Source organism: Amaranthus tricolor, chromosome 8 (genome assembly GCF_026212465.1).
Source record: "Amaranthus tricolor cultivar Red isolate AtriRed21 chromosome 8, ASM2621246v1, whole genome shotgun sequence".
NCBI classification, from domain to species: domain Eukaryota; kingdom Viridiplantae; phylum Streptophyta; class Magnoliopsida; order Caryophyllales; family Amaranthaceae; genus Amaranthus; species Amaranthus tricolor.
In genome coordinates this window covers 29,220,902-29,234,791 of record NC_080054.1, presented here as the reverse complement: position 1 = coordinate 29,234,791, position 13,890 = coordinate 29,220,902, and the positions used below count along the sequence as shown (strand labels likewise).

Sequence of the window (13,890 nt, the reverse complement as noted above, 5' to 3'; positions counted from 1 at the left end):
TAATCGAGTAAAGAGTTTTGTATTAAAGAACGAAGACACTAATCATCGGTGCCAAAATCGAATACCAACCAAATGGCAATACAAAATACAATATTCAAGTAAAAGTTTCTACAAACAAAATCCGAATCACTTGACGTTTAACCATTGCAATTAAGCTTTTCCAGTTTTTCTTTTTATTTTAATCTATACTTGTTCGTGTTTGGTTAACCAACCCACCGTAATTAGGAGCACAGAAAATCCAAGACATTGCTGCACTACAACTATTCAAATTTCCGAGTACAAATATACAGTCTTCATTCGGAACATAGATGATGGAACCCCTGAATCCCAAGTACGTTAGACATATAAGTACTAGTTGAACATAAATTGATGAATTTGATGATCAAGGACTTGACCAGAATTCACAGTGAGCTAAGAAACCAACATAGCTGTCGATATTTCATTCACCACATTAAACTTTGCTTAGATCTTATCGTTAGGAAATTTGTAAACAAACAGAATACAACTAATAAGAAATTGCAAGTCTAACTCAAAAATGTATGGTTCTTGTTCTGCAACTAATTTGCAGCTTCCATGAACCTTTCAACATTCTTATACTTGTTCGCTAATTGAAGAAAGTCAATTACGCGGGCTTTAAACCCAACAGCATCACAAAACTCGAAAATATGAATGCAGAGCTGGCATCTCCAACACGCATCTCTCATAGACCCCTGCGAAAAAAAAAAGCAAATGGATATAAACAAACAGCTCTATTTATCAGTAATTCTTAAATGAGTTAGGTAATGTAAATGATTTTCGTCTACATTCAAGCTACAATCCTAGGGTGTAGGGACTTAGATCACAAAGGCCCTAATCATTAATCTTGACTGTGACCTGTTCCTTGCAGATTCCACTGCCAGCCCTATGAGGCTGATAGGCATTGAAGAAGGAGACCAAGACCCTGAAGTCCGACATTAACATGGACAAAGGCTGATGTCTCACTCTAACTGCTGTTCTTGGTACATGCTGGTATGGTATGGTCTGCTGATGTTGCTGTGCCGTATTCGGAAAAAATGTTTCTAGTTATTGCATCATTTTTTGGCTGAATTCGGGTGGCCTTAGTGTCTGGGTTTGTATTGGTAGAGCAGTTTCTGCTCTTATGGAATGCTTTTTTGGTGCTACTCTGTGGGTTGGGAATTATGGTGTCTAGATGAGCCACTGCTGGGTCTTTGTGGCTTTGGATAATCTCTCCCTCTATATGCCTGGTCTTCGGGGATAGGGTGGGAATGCTTTTGGGCTTTTGAAGTGGGATAGTGTTATGAGGCGTTCATCAAGGCTCTCTTGGTCTAGGTAAGTTAGGGTTTTTATCGACTTCAATTTTTCTTTTGTTGGGTCTCTTGGTGAGTTGGCTCTCAAGGGATTGGTTTTGGGTTTGATCGTAATTAGGTGAATGTTGGGAATGTTGGTTCCGATAAGCTGTAAATATTCTTTTTGGGATTTACATATAATTGCCCACAAAATCTTGATTGCGATCCAGCTCCCTCAATGTCAAGGTATAGAATGTCAACTCTACCCACACCTACAAATTTCAGCAATAGCTTCACTAATTAATTAGACAAACTAAGCATAACACCACTTCAACTAGATCAAATGTGACTGAGTATAGGCCAGCTTTTGCTTTCATATGTCAAGCCATAAAACAGGAAAACTTATCCTGCAATGCTATTGGAATTTGGAAAGGACGTCATGACATTCAATATTCCAATGTCGTAAAGTGGGGGTTGGATGCATGTAATTGTATCCTAGTAATAATAAATAGGTTGTTTCTGATTAACCCTGCTAACATCGCCAACAATTTCAATCAAATAATATGTATACATATTGGATTTCCCTTCTGCTAAAATTGAACCTAGAGGCACCATCGACAAGCTGGCTATACCGCAATTACAGTCTTAGTGACACCACAGAAATTTGAAAGCAAGATAATCAAACATGCTACTCTCAAAAAGTCACAAATCCTAACCTAGTTGAGACCAACTTTTCAACAGAAAACTGCTATAGAACTAACCCATCCTCCTCTCCCCCCCCCCCCCCCCCCCCCCCAAGATATTTGGTAGTAACCAAATAGATCATAGAATACAAGACTAATCAAAACTCGTAAATCGAGTATTGAAAAAGTAGAAAAAAAAAAATATAAACCTACAAACATTTACATGAGTACATGAAATGCTAAAAACCAACAAACGCAACACATATATCAAACAATATACTTTGGATATACATAATGCAATACGTCTGGGAGCTCCATGAACAAGTAAGTAGCACCTGCAATGGATGTACATAAACTGTTGGGTTGTATCAATCACATTTCAATGGTGCTTTGGATTTGAAAACACTGCCAAGCTAGGCTAGTTTAAATCAAACCAAGATCATTTTATCAAAATTGTACAACAAATGCAGGGAGCTGAGTCATGAAATCAGCTTACGAACATGATGGTGGAAGAACAAAGGAAACCCCAACGATGGTGAATATAGTTAGGATGTTCGCTTCTCTTCTAGTTATTTCCAAAAGTTAATTCAGCTTAATGATAGGCTTATTATGTGGGTGACTGATTACCCTTGTTATCACCAAAAAGAAAAGGTTAGGTATTGTACAAATGTATTGCATTTGTGAGCAAAACTTTCAATATACCAAAATTTTAACCTTAGAGAATAAGCCCAACATGATACTATACTATCCATCGATTTGGCCGAGAACTAACACCTCAGGTCTTTTTGTACCATGCACAAAAAGCAACCAGATCACCAACTCCCTCAAGATTTCTATCTTGACAACTGACTGGTATACAACTCTCCAACTTACAACTAACAAGAAATTTTGGACAAACAAAATGAAATTTGCCTGCACGTAGTAAAACTATCTCCAGAAACAATTCTTCAAGCTTTGACCAGACACCTAAAAATTTACCCAATAGCATGACTCCTTCTCAGACCAGCTTTCACATTGATGCATCAACTTCCTAAACAGTCATGAACTATTTCTATTCCACATATCCCAACGTCAAAAATGGTTCCCACATAAGTGGGGTTTGGGTTGAATGTAAGCAACCTTACTCCTATTAGTGATCGATTGGCCCTTGGTTGAAATACCATTTGCAACTTCACATAAGTAAGAAGTGCTAACGATTTCCAATCCCACATTTTGTTCTAGTTCCTAAAGCTCAATCAATATATAAGCCATTGCATTTCCCCAACATATGAAAACTCAGTTCAGTTTAGCATTCATTTCATCTTTTGAATTATCACCAATATTATCAAATTTATTAATCTCGGCCAAGTCCAGCAATATGAACATCTGATAACATATATACCCTATCTACAATCACATTCTATGAAACCCAAATTCATATTCAATTGAAACACACTTGGCAACAATGTTTGCAAAACGAGAGATCCAACCTTTTCTTAACCACTTACCCAATAAGAAACTAAATTCACACAACAATTAATATCAATCAAATTCAATCCCAAAAACACCATTTTCAATTGGAAAAAAAAATTGAGGGAACATATACTCACTTTCTTTAAAACCCAAAATCATAATCAATTGAAACACAACTATCAACAACATATCCGCATCAAATTATCCCAACTTTCCATACCCACTTGACCAATATGCAATTAGAGTTAAAATTAATTAACATCAACTAATCAATCCAAAAAACGAAATTATTCAAAACCTAAAATCATATTCAATTGAAACACATATAACAGCCAAATTTCCACAACATAAAATCCCAGTTTTCGAAATAAGTAATTAAAGTTCACAAACAAATGAAATCAACCAAATTAAATCCCAAACGTGACATTTTCAATTGCGAAAAAGGAGTCAATTTGAGCAATAAAAGACCCACCTGACTTTCTTGATGAGGATTGATTTGAGCTTACGAGCAAGGTCTTGAGATCGAAGCCTAAGCTGCAAAGTTTTTCGTGCTATAACGCGCTTTTCAGAATTCTTTATGTGGCGTGCTTGATGATTTTTTAACTGCCGTTCGATCCCACTTGAAGTCATTTTTCTTTGCATGAATGTCAGCGCTTGCTCTAAGTTCCCATTTATGACCTGAACTCTGATTCCACGCCATTGTTGAAGGGATGAACTCAGTGAGTTGATGGCTGAACTCGGACGTTTCAGCTTACTGACCAGGTGACTCGCCGCTGTGTTCATTTCTGGGTTTTTCTTTTGGGGCTTTCTTGTCTTGGGTTTGCCGGTGGAATGTAGGAAACTTATGAGATTAGATGAAATGGGTTTGCCGGTCGAAAAAAACCTCGAAATCTCTTATAACACCCTAAATTTCATTTTATTCATGTTATATAGGTGTTTTTTTTATTATTATTCATTTAGCTTATGTACTTTTCCGTTTTAAATTACTTGTAATATTTAATTTTCATGCAGTTAATTGTATTAATTTATCTTTTTGTTTCTAATTATATTTAATAAGATATTGAAGAAATTTAATATTAATAATCATTGTGTTGAAATGATTCAATTAAGATCTCATATGACTATGTTTTTATTTATCGATTAAAAATCAATCACAAATTTAAAATAATAAATGAATAATACAATATTTCTAATATTGTGAGTAATTTGGAATGGAAATGGTATATAGGTTAAATTGTCCAACTAATATAAATTTTTTGTTTAAAATTTCAACAATAGACAATCACTCACAAAAGTTACTTTTCTAATTTAAATTCAAGAAGTTATGATTAGTGTATGCAACAGGGTAGGTTAGGTCATGACCTGATATATTTTAAAAGAGTCAAGTTTGTTAATTATCTAAAATGAATTGTACTTCTAAAATATACTAGTTTCTCTTTTTAAAATTATATGAATATTTTAGCATGATGGTGATAGATAATGATTTCTACCATCTTTCATAATTCATTTGTAAAATGATGTTTTCCTTTTCGTTGTTTGATCCAATGATTACCACAAAGACACTTTTGATTTAAAACACACAAAAAACTTCATTATATACCTTTTGTCTCACTTTATTTCCTTACAAAAGGATTTATTTTAAAATTGTTTTTATGTTTGATTGTAGTAGACAAAAAATAAAGAGATACTATTATTAGGTTTTATAGCAAAATAATCCTTATGTCTTATTGAAAGAGTACTTTGTTTGTTTGTGTGACACTCTGATCCCTCGGATCGCTGGTGATTACATATGAAGACTGTAGACTAGCCCCACATACTAACACAACTCTTTCCAGCGCATATTGGCCTCAATCATGCGCACATAGGAAAAATTTTCAAGAGGTAACCCATCCTAATATTACCATCTGTAAAGTTCTTAGCAAACGAGCTCCCATGAAAAGAAGATGCATCTTGTTAATATGAGTAGTCTATCAATCCTTTTTAAAACACGCTTATATGTGGAGTTCTTAGTAAACGAGCTCCCATGAAAAGAAGAGGCATCTTATTGATATGAGTAGTCTATCAATCATTTTTAAAGCTAAATTTGAGGTATCACACTCACCCCCACTTAGAAATACAACGCCCTCGTTAGACCGTAGTTTTAGGATCTTTTTCTCTGTTAGGTGCATTGAACACACAATCAGCCACGACTATGAAATTGCTCTGATACCATTTATAATACTCCGGCCCCTTGGACCGACCGATGACTACCCTTGGAGACTATAGACTGGCCCACAGACCAACACAAGTCTTTCCAACGCACTTTGGGCTCACTCGTGCGTACATAGAAAAACTTCCCAGAAGGTTGCCCATGCTAAGATTGTTCCCCACCAAGTAAACTTAACTGTGGAGTTCTTAGCAAATGAGCTCTCATGAAAATAAAATGCATTTTGTTGATATGAGTAATCTATCAATCGTTTTTAAAGTTAAATCCGAGGTATCACAGTTTGTTTCTTTATTTTAAATCATCTTTTTGGTAATGTTTAATATCTTTTTTTTTCCTTTTCTCGCATTCACCAAATTACTTTACTTTTCATCTCAAATATTTATTTTTTGTTTGGATTTCGTATTTTAAATTGCTTTCGAACTACAAATTAATATTCACTCCTTTTAAGTAACTATTTGTATGGAACAAAGAGAGTAACAAACAACAAAATAGGAGAATCACGAGTGATCAAGTTGTTGAAAGCTTCACTCTTGTAAAATGAGTTTGTTTTACACACATATAGAAAAGATCAAAATAGAATTTAATTGACTTTTTAGTTAACTTTTGGCATTAGTTATCTAAAAAGTCAAAAATAGTGTTTAGTAAATAACTTTTTTTTGCCAACAAAAAAACTAACTTTTAACACAAAATGAAATAACTATCAACTTTTTCTAATGAAAATCGAATTCCTAAATTTATCAAATAACTCGCTAAATAGTCAATGCTAGAAATTCTCCTTCTCATGGAACAAAAAGACATAAACACCCTTCAACCTCCATTCTTCAATTGGTTGCTTCACTCTCACCTGCTTGATTTCTTGATGTAAGATCACATTGCTCCACAATTCTTCTTCAATCTTCAGTCACTCCTTTTTAAGGTTACTCACTATACATACACACTCAATATTGAGCCATCCAGCCATGGCCGCTGAGCTCCGAGAGCTCCGCCATTCCAGCTCTCTTGGAACCAGATCTTCTTCCTCTCCTCGTAAACACCCACAACAACAACAAGAAAACGAAGACGTTTCTCCCCTTCTCTCCGACCCTGATGACCACTCACGTGATCACCGACCATCATTCTTCTCCTGGTCCTACCTTTTCCCTGAAGATTCTAGAAACTCTTCTTCTTCTTCTTCTTCTCCTTCAAAGTTATCCCTTTTCTTCATCATCTTTCTTGTTCTTGCTGGATTTGTCTCCGTTTCTTCCCTCATTCGTCGTTTAGTATGTTCTTTTTTCAGAATTATTGTCTTTCTTTTAAATTATTGTCATTATTTTTGGATTAGGTTTCTGGGTTGTTAAATTTGGACGCTTTTACTTTGTTTCTTTTAATCAATTAGGTATTTTTCTGTTTTTTGTCTTCTAAATTTGATGGGCATTTGAGATTTAGAGTAGTAATTTTTTCTGGGTTGTATTAGATTTGTGCTTTGTTTTACTGCTTGCAGGTTTTTGGAAATTGTAAAAGGTAGAAATCTTGATAATTGTCATGATACGATTCCCAATTTTATTGATGAAATGGCTTGAGATTTTGATAGAAATGATGTTTTCAGTCTCAATTTTTCTGGGTTTAGGAGATTTCTCCTTGTGAAATGCTATACTATTTTTAGAATTTGGGTAATTTAGAATTCTTGATTATTGTAATGAGATGCATGCTTGGAATTTCAATAGATATGGTGTTTCAGGTTACACTTTTCTTTAATCCTCAAAAAAATCCTTTTAATTTATTAATTAAAAATTAAGGATTTTTGTTTTTTTGGGGGTAATTGCAAAGATAGATGCATGATTTATGGTTAGTAATTGTTGTTATTTATTGTTGTTTATGAATTTACATTTGAATGATTAATTAATATGTTTTGATGTTTATCTTCAGAATGCACCCTACTTGTGCCAAAAGGATGGCATAACTCTTCAGTGTCCTCGGGTAAGCTTTGTATAGGATCATATATATTTGTGAGCTTTTTTCACGTTGATTTCTTCTTTTGTTGATTAATTATGCCTGTCTGGTTGTTAATATTTAGCTGTATTTATTGTTACACAGGTCAAAGAGGCGCCTTCACTATGGGAGAATCCGTATTCAGCCACTACATCTTGGAAGCCTTGTGCAGAGCGTCGTAGTAACGGCATGTCAGGTTTGATGAATCTGTAATTTCTGATTTGACTGAAACTTTGAAGCATTGTTGATGTGTTGCATATGTCAAATATATATTTGTGATTCCTTTGAAGTTTCTGTTGTCGTGGTGTTATAATTTATCTAGTAGTTGCTGCCGAAGCACTATGTGTCCTTTTGATGTGGTGATACAAGTCTCTTCTTCCTTTGGATGTGGCTGAATCTTTTGTTTTAGACTTGTTGCTCCTTTGTGAGCATGTGAATGCCGATTTTGATGCGGGATCGTGTACCTTGCTTAAGCTTGATTGATCAATTGCCCTGAAACAAATGAGTCATTGTTTTTAAGTATGTTTTCTTTCTAATGTATTTTAGTTGATGCTTGCAGTTCCTCCTGCAGAGAATAGAACAAATGGGTATATATTTATACATGCAGAAGGCGGTCTAAATCAGCAAAGAATAGCCGTATGGTTCTTATTCTTCTCTCTTGTATTGTTTTATGACTTTTCGTGAGTGTTAGTTAACCTTTCATGTATTGTATATCTAAGTTATCCATTGGAGGAATGTTGCTGTTCTGAAGCTGTTATTAGATCTCTTAATTCTAAGAAGTGTAAAAAATAGTGTTTGCATAGCTGTTACGTTGGATTTTTACCTTTATCTTACCTTGTACTTTCATTTGTATCGATATATTCTATGTTACTTGGACTCGGGTATCGATGTCGGATACCGGTACGTGTCCAAGCGTTGGATTCATCTAAATATTCAATTTTACGCCTAAAATGACGTGTCTAAGGGCTATAGCAGTGTCCGAGCATCAAGGATCGGACACGGGTACGTGAAACAAAATGAACAGTTTGAGTAACATAGGTTATATGTTTTGTCTATTGTCTCTAGTCTCGCATAATATTTGTAATTTTTTTAGCCACTATTCAATAGAAATTTAACTGAGGTGCCGTGGATTCTGTGTAGATATGCAATGCAGTGGGTGTGGCCAAAATATTGAATGCCACACTTATATTGCCAGTGTTGAAGCAAGACCAGATTTGGAAAGACCAAACGTGAGACACCTGTTCATGTCCTTTCTTTGTATTAAGTTTTTCTATCTGTGTTCTATAGGATTTATAGCACTTTATTTTCTTCTCAAATTGGCTGTTTGATTACACAAGGAACAACCATTATACTTTGTAATATCCAATTTCTATTCTGCAGGAAATTTGAAGACATATTTGACGTCGATCATTTCATTGACTACTTAAAGGATGATGTGCCAATTGTACGTGATATTCCAGAGTGGTTCACCGACAAATCGGAGTTATTCACAAGCATCAGGTTTGCTCAACTTCAATTTGTCTTAAGTCAAGTCATATTCCTTTTTGACCAAAAACCGAGTCTTCTTCTGGAGGCAGTAACTTAATTTAATCACATACTTTGAGAATATATGATTTCTGCTTGGGATGAGATGAGAAATACTCCCTCTGTCCCATTAAATTTGCACGTCTTTCAAAGAGGTGTAAATATTAATTTGTTGTTGGTATATCAAGTTGGGTTATGAGATGAGTGGATGATATTAAAAGAGTGAATGAATTTGTGGCTTGTGGGTGAGATTATAAAAGAGTTTTGGGGATCATTAACAAATGAGGAAAGGGTTCAAAGTAAGTGGGACAACCAAAAATAGAAATTAGGTGCAAATTAAATGAGACAACGTGAGTAGAAGATAATGAAGATAGAAAGGCGTAGACAAAATTAAGAAAGTTGTAAGCTTTCGAGAGACTTGTTTCTCTCTCAATGGAGTGTAGAAGCTGTACGAAAATATTCACAATGTTTCCTGATGTTTTTTTCTCGCCTAGCCTTTTTGTATAAATATAAAGAATTTCCTCTTTCTCATTGAACTGTATTCTTTTGCAAGCTAGTCCTTGCCAAATAACTACTCTGAGAATACTACTTGACCCTCCTAACAGACGGCTATGAGAAATGTTTGGAATGTTTCTATATTATATATTATCATGTTGCTCTTCGCAATAGTATTACAGAATATGATGTTAATAAACCCACGAAGTTACTGCATTCTTCAAATCAAATACTGTATCTTGATTCTCCGGATATCACCTGTGTGCCATAATAATTTGGAATTATTCTCTTCTCTTTTTCGAGTGCTTTCTTGATAGATATTAATTATATTTTTTTGGGTTTTGTGAATGTTTGATAGGCGTACTGTAAAGAATATTCCGAAGTATGCTTCAGCCCAGTTTTATATTGATAATGTCTTGCCTCGAATCAAGGAGAAAAAAATCATGGCCCTAAAGCCTTTTGTTGACAGACTTGGGTAAGTTTTAGTTGATGTTGATCTGTATATCTTATGAAATGCAGACGCCTTTCCAAATTTAAAATTTCCGTCCCCATTTTCAGGTATGATAATGTTCCTCCGGAAATCAACAGGCTAAGGTGTAGAGTGAACTATCACGCCCTGAAATTTCTTCCCGAGATTGAGAAGATGGCTGATCAATTGGCATCAAGAATGAGAAACCGCACATCAAGTTCCAATCCGTACATGTATGGATCTTAACTCTTGCAGGGAGAGTTGTTGTTTTCCGCAAACTATTCATTTTACTATAATTTTGTGGTTTCTTTTGAGCAGGGCTCTTCATCTTAGATTTGAGAAGGGGATGGTGGGTCTATCTTTTTGTGATTTTGTTGGGACTAGAGAGGAGAAAGCGAAAATGGCAGAGTATAGGAAGAAGGAATGGCCAAGACGTTATAAGGTTCTCTCAACTAAACTTTTCCTCTTAATTGACAATTCTACCATATATCCAGATTCACAAATTGTTGTGAGAGACAGTCTGTCCGAGAGACGCATTAGATATATTTAGCCCAGTTAATACAAATTAAAGAAAATAGAAATGTGGGCTTTTTGTGTTGAGGTCGTCTCTTTGAGAGATGGTCACGCACAAGAGTAGCTGATCCAAATTATTTATGTAACTTGCCAATAGCCGTTAACAAATAAATGCTTAATACTTTGAAATAGTGTCTCATTGGAATATTTGGTTACAGAATGGTTCCCATTTATGGCAATTAGCTCTTCAGAAGCGGAAAGAAGGGCGATGCCCACTTGAACCCGGGGAAGTAGCTGTTATTCTACGCGCAATGGGTTATCCGAAAGAGACCCAAATATATGTTGCGTCTGGGCAAGTTTATGGGGGACAAAATAGAATGGCACCTCTCAGGAACATGTTTCCTAATCTGGTAAGTTTTTATCACCTCTTTCTAAGACCCTTTTTAAAGAAAGTGTTTCGACTTGTGTTGGTGTTCAAATGTATGCTTCTCCTTGAAGCTACAGCAGCAGTGAAATCACTGGAATTATTGTTGATTTCGATTCTTATACAGGTGACGAAGGAAGAATTGGCAAGCAAGGAGGAGTTAGATGGCTTCAGAAAGCATGTTACAAGCCTTGCGGCGCTCGACTTCTTGGTTTGCTTGAAGTCTGATGTGTTTGTGATGACCCATGGAGGCAATTTCGCTAAGCTCATCATTGGCTATAGGCGATACATGGGCCATAAACTAAAGTCTATCAAACCAGACAAGGGCCTTATGTCGAAATCGTTCGGGGACCCTTACATGGGCTGGGCCACCTTTGTTGAGGATGTTGTTGTGACCCACCAAACAAGAACAGGTTTACCCGAGGAAACTTTCCCTAATTATGATCTATGGGAAAATCCTTTAACTCCTTGCATGTGTCGGGCGTGAACCATGCACATAATCAGGTTTTGCTTAGGAAGAAAATTTAGATTCCCCATTGAAACCAAGCCAACTAAGCCTTCCAATTTTGGGATGGGTTTCAAGGATCGGGCGTGAGCATTGCTTTATCGACTCTCCTTTTTCTCGGGGTTTTGCTGATTATGCCTATAAAGTTACATACAGAAATCAACATAAATCTGGAGGTTGATTAGTTGCGTTTGCACGAAGTTAGGTTTCTTGATAGAAGGCAGGGCGGGGTTGGTCGTGTGATCGTTCATGTACTAAACTATTAGACGATTATAAGTTGTAAATTAAGTTGAATGGAAAAACTATGATGCCCTATTGCACTTGATTTAGCTCATATCAGCTTTGTTTACTGTTTGTGTCAAACCATTCAATTGAAGGTTGCATCTTGCATATAATGGTTCCTTCCTCTCACAATTGAACTTTGCACCAATTTTTGTTGTCATTTTTTGATTCGGGTTGGGCTAGAAAATTCTTACATATTAGAGGGAGAGGAAAGACAATCCTCAACCACTAGACTGATTTTTTTCATTTTCTCAATAATGTTTAATACTCCCTCCTATTCAGCTTATGTGTCTCATTTCCTTTTATGGTCTAGTCACCTTAATTGTCCCATTTCTATTTTTGGTATGGGTTTTTGACTTTTATACCCTTAGTAACTTTATCCTATTTTCAATTATACCCTTCATTACCCATACTAATTTTCTTCCCTTACATTAAAAAACTCATAATACCACTCTCTTTCCTACCTTTAGGGTTCCACTTTTGACTCTTCTTAAAATCTGTGAAAAGTCAAATGGGACTCCTAAGGTGAATAGGAGGTAGTATATTATTCTAAAGGAAGGCGTTGCCAAATATGAATTATGCATTTAACTACGGTTTTTAAACCTAACAACTTAGTAAGATTGAGGATTTAATTTTTGTTGCCCTTTTTCCTCACATTCCCTTTACCTCCGTCTATAAAACAACTAAGAAGCCATTCGGTTTCGTTTTAGAAATACAATGTAAATTTTTTTTAATCCAAAAGTGTACAACCATACAATAATAATAATCTTTATTAAGTATGATTTTCTTTTTTTTTTTTAAGAAAATATGAACATAATATAATAATTATTAAGTAATAATCTTTGAACAACTTCAACTATTAATCTTTGTAATAATAAAGAAAATTCTAATCAATAATGGTGATTTGCAAATAATCACAAAATAACAAAATACATAATATTAAAATAAACAAAATAAGAAAAGTAAAATAAAAATCTTAAAAGCCCTTCTCTAAAATGAAGACGCATAAGAATAATTTGCTACTTTCTTAAATAATTATTATTTACCTATACTAACTCGTAATAATATCCTAAATCCATCATTAACGTTCAATAAATTTCATTTCCTACGGATATTATCATGAAACCTAAATTTACAACTCTTTGTTCATACTACTCAACGGGTATTTAATACTTTGACATAAATCAATTATTTATTTTGTTGTTGCTAATCCTAACATTAATTACTTCAGGATAAATGTCTCAACTGTTAAACCCACATTGAAGTAGGCGTCACTGTATCATGCTCTTTCGGCCGTTTGAGTACCATCTTAATCCCTTAACGCAAATGTCATATTTATTTAATTTTTTTAATATTATTTACCAATTCAAAATATAGGTAAGTGGGATATATATAAATCGTCTCAATATAAATTTTATTAATATTAACTTTTTATGATTTTTAATCAAACACAATTAGGGATATATAGGGTTAAAATAATACATCAACAAGTATTAAGTATACAAAATCAAATGAGACATTTAAATAAGAGTGAAAATTTTGCTAGCATGTTAATTGAGTTTTCACTTTTAACTTTGAACATATTGGTTTATTAAATATATTATAAAAGTTATTTAGAAAATAATTATTTTGTGTTTTGTTCATGGATGTTTGATTTGTCATACCTTTTGTAGTTATAAGGTAGGTCTGGAGAGGGACTTAATAAAAAATAAATTCGGATCTCACTTTAAAAACACTTTTATGACCCTTACCATACCACTAGACAAGACAAGACCCTCAAACTAACCCTTTTTTTAAAAAAAAAACAGATACCAATTAGTAATTAATTTTATCAAATATCTTTAATAGACAATTAATATAATATTATTATACTTTTCATTTTAATATATTTCTTTTAATTTTACAATATTTTTGTTTAAAGTAATATTTCAATTACTTACTATAATTCTTAACTACACATGTTTTCTTATTTTCTACAATTTTTAATCATACTAATCAAATAAACCAATTGTTAATGGACCGACCAACCAACTAATCAAATAAACCAATTGTTAATGTAACGCCGTTAAAACATTTATTTTAT

The 13,890-nt window shown here is 34.3% G+C and overlaps 2 protein-coding genes across 2 annotated transcripts; one reads left to right on the top strand and one right to left on the bottom strand.

Moving 5' to 3' along the window:
* Positions 1 to 412: 412 nt before the first annotated feature.
* LOC130821236 (uncharacterized) lies at positions 413 to 4,302 on the bottom strand. Its single transcript, XM_057686917.1, has 2 exons — positions 3,894 to 4,302; positions 413 to 710 (listed from the first exon to the last, which is right to left on the bottom strand). Exons 1-2 carry the CDS (start codon positions 4,202 to 4,204, stop codon positions 701 to 703), a joined length of 321 nt encoding a protein of 106 aa, XP_057542900.1. The 5' UTR covers positions 4,205 to 4,302; the 3' UTR covers positions 413 to 700.
* Positions 4,303 to 6,365: 2,063 nt separating this feature from the next.
* On the top strand, positions 6,366 to 12,081 carry LOC130820999 (protein PECTIC ARABINOGALACTAN SYNTHESIS-RELATED). The gene is made up of 11 exons (XM_057686591.1): positions 6,366 to 6,886; positions 7,533 to 7,583; positions 7,701 to 7,791; positions 8,155 to 8,231; positions 8,736 to 8,824; positions 8,976 to 9,095; positions 9,973 to 10,089; positions 10,173 to 10,316; positions 10,402 to 10,525; positions 10,815 to 11,006; positions 11,148 to 12,081. Exons 1-11 carry the CDS (start codon positions 6,587 to 6,589, stop codon positions 11,505 to 11,507), a joined length of 1,665 nt encoding a protein of 554 aa, XP_057542574.1. The 5' UTR covers positions 6,366 to 6,586; the 3' UTR covers positions 11,508 to 12,081.
* The last annotated feature ends 1,809 nt before the right edge of the window (positions 12,082 to 13,890 follow it).

What these genes read in the sequence shown, in the direction of transcription:
- LOC130821236 (XM_057686917.1), bottom strand. Translation starts at nt 4,204, where the DNA reads ATGAACACAGCGGCGAGTCACCTGGTCAGTAAGCTGAAACGTCCGAGT.
- LOC130820999 (XM_057686591.1), top strand. Translation starts at nt 6,587, where the DNA reads ATGGCCGCTGAGCTCCGAGAGCTCCGCCATTCCAGCTCTCTTGGAACC. An exon ending in AATGGCCAAGACGTTATAAG is followed by an intron (nt 10,526 to 10,814) that starts GTTCTCTCAACT and finishes ATTTGGTTACAG; the next exon opens with AATGGTTCCCATTTATGGCA. An exon ending in GGAACATGTTTCCTAATCTG is followed by an intron (nt 11,007 to 11,147) that starts GTAAGTTTTTAT and finishes ATTCTTATACAG; the next exon opens with GTGACGAAGGAAGAATTGGC.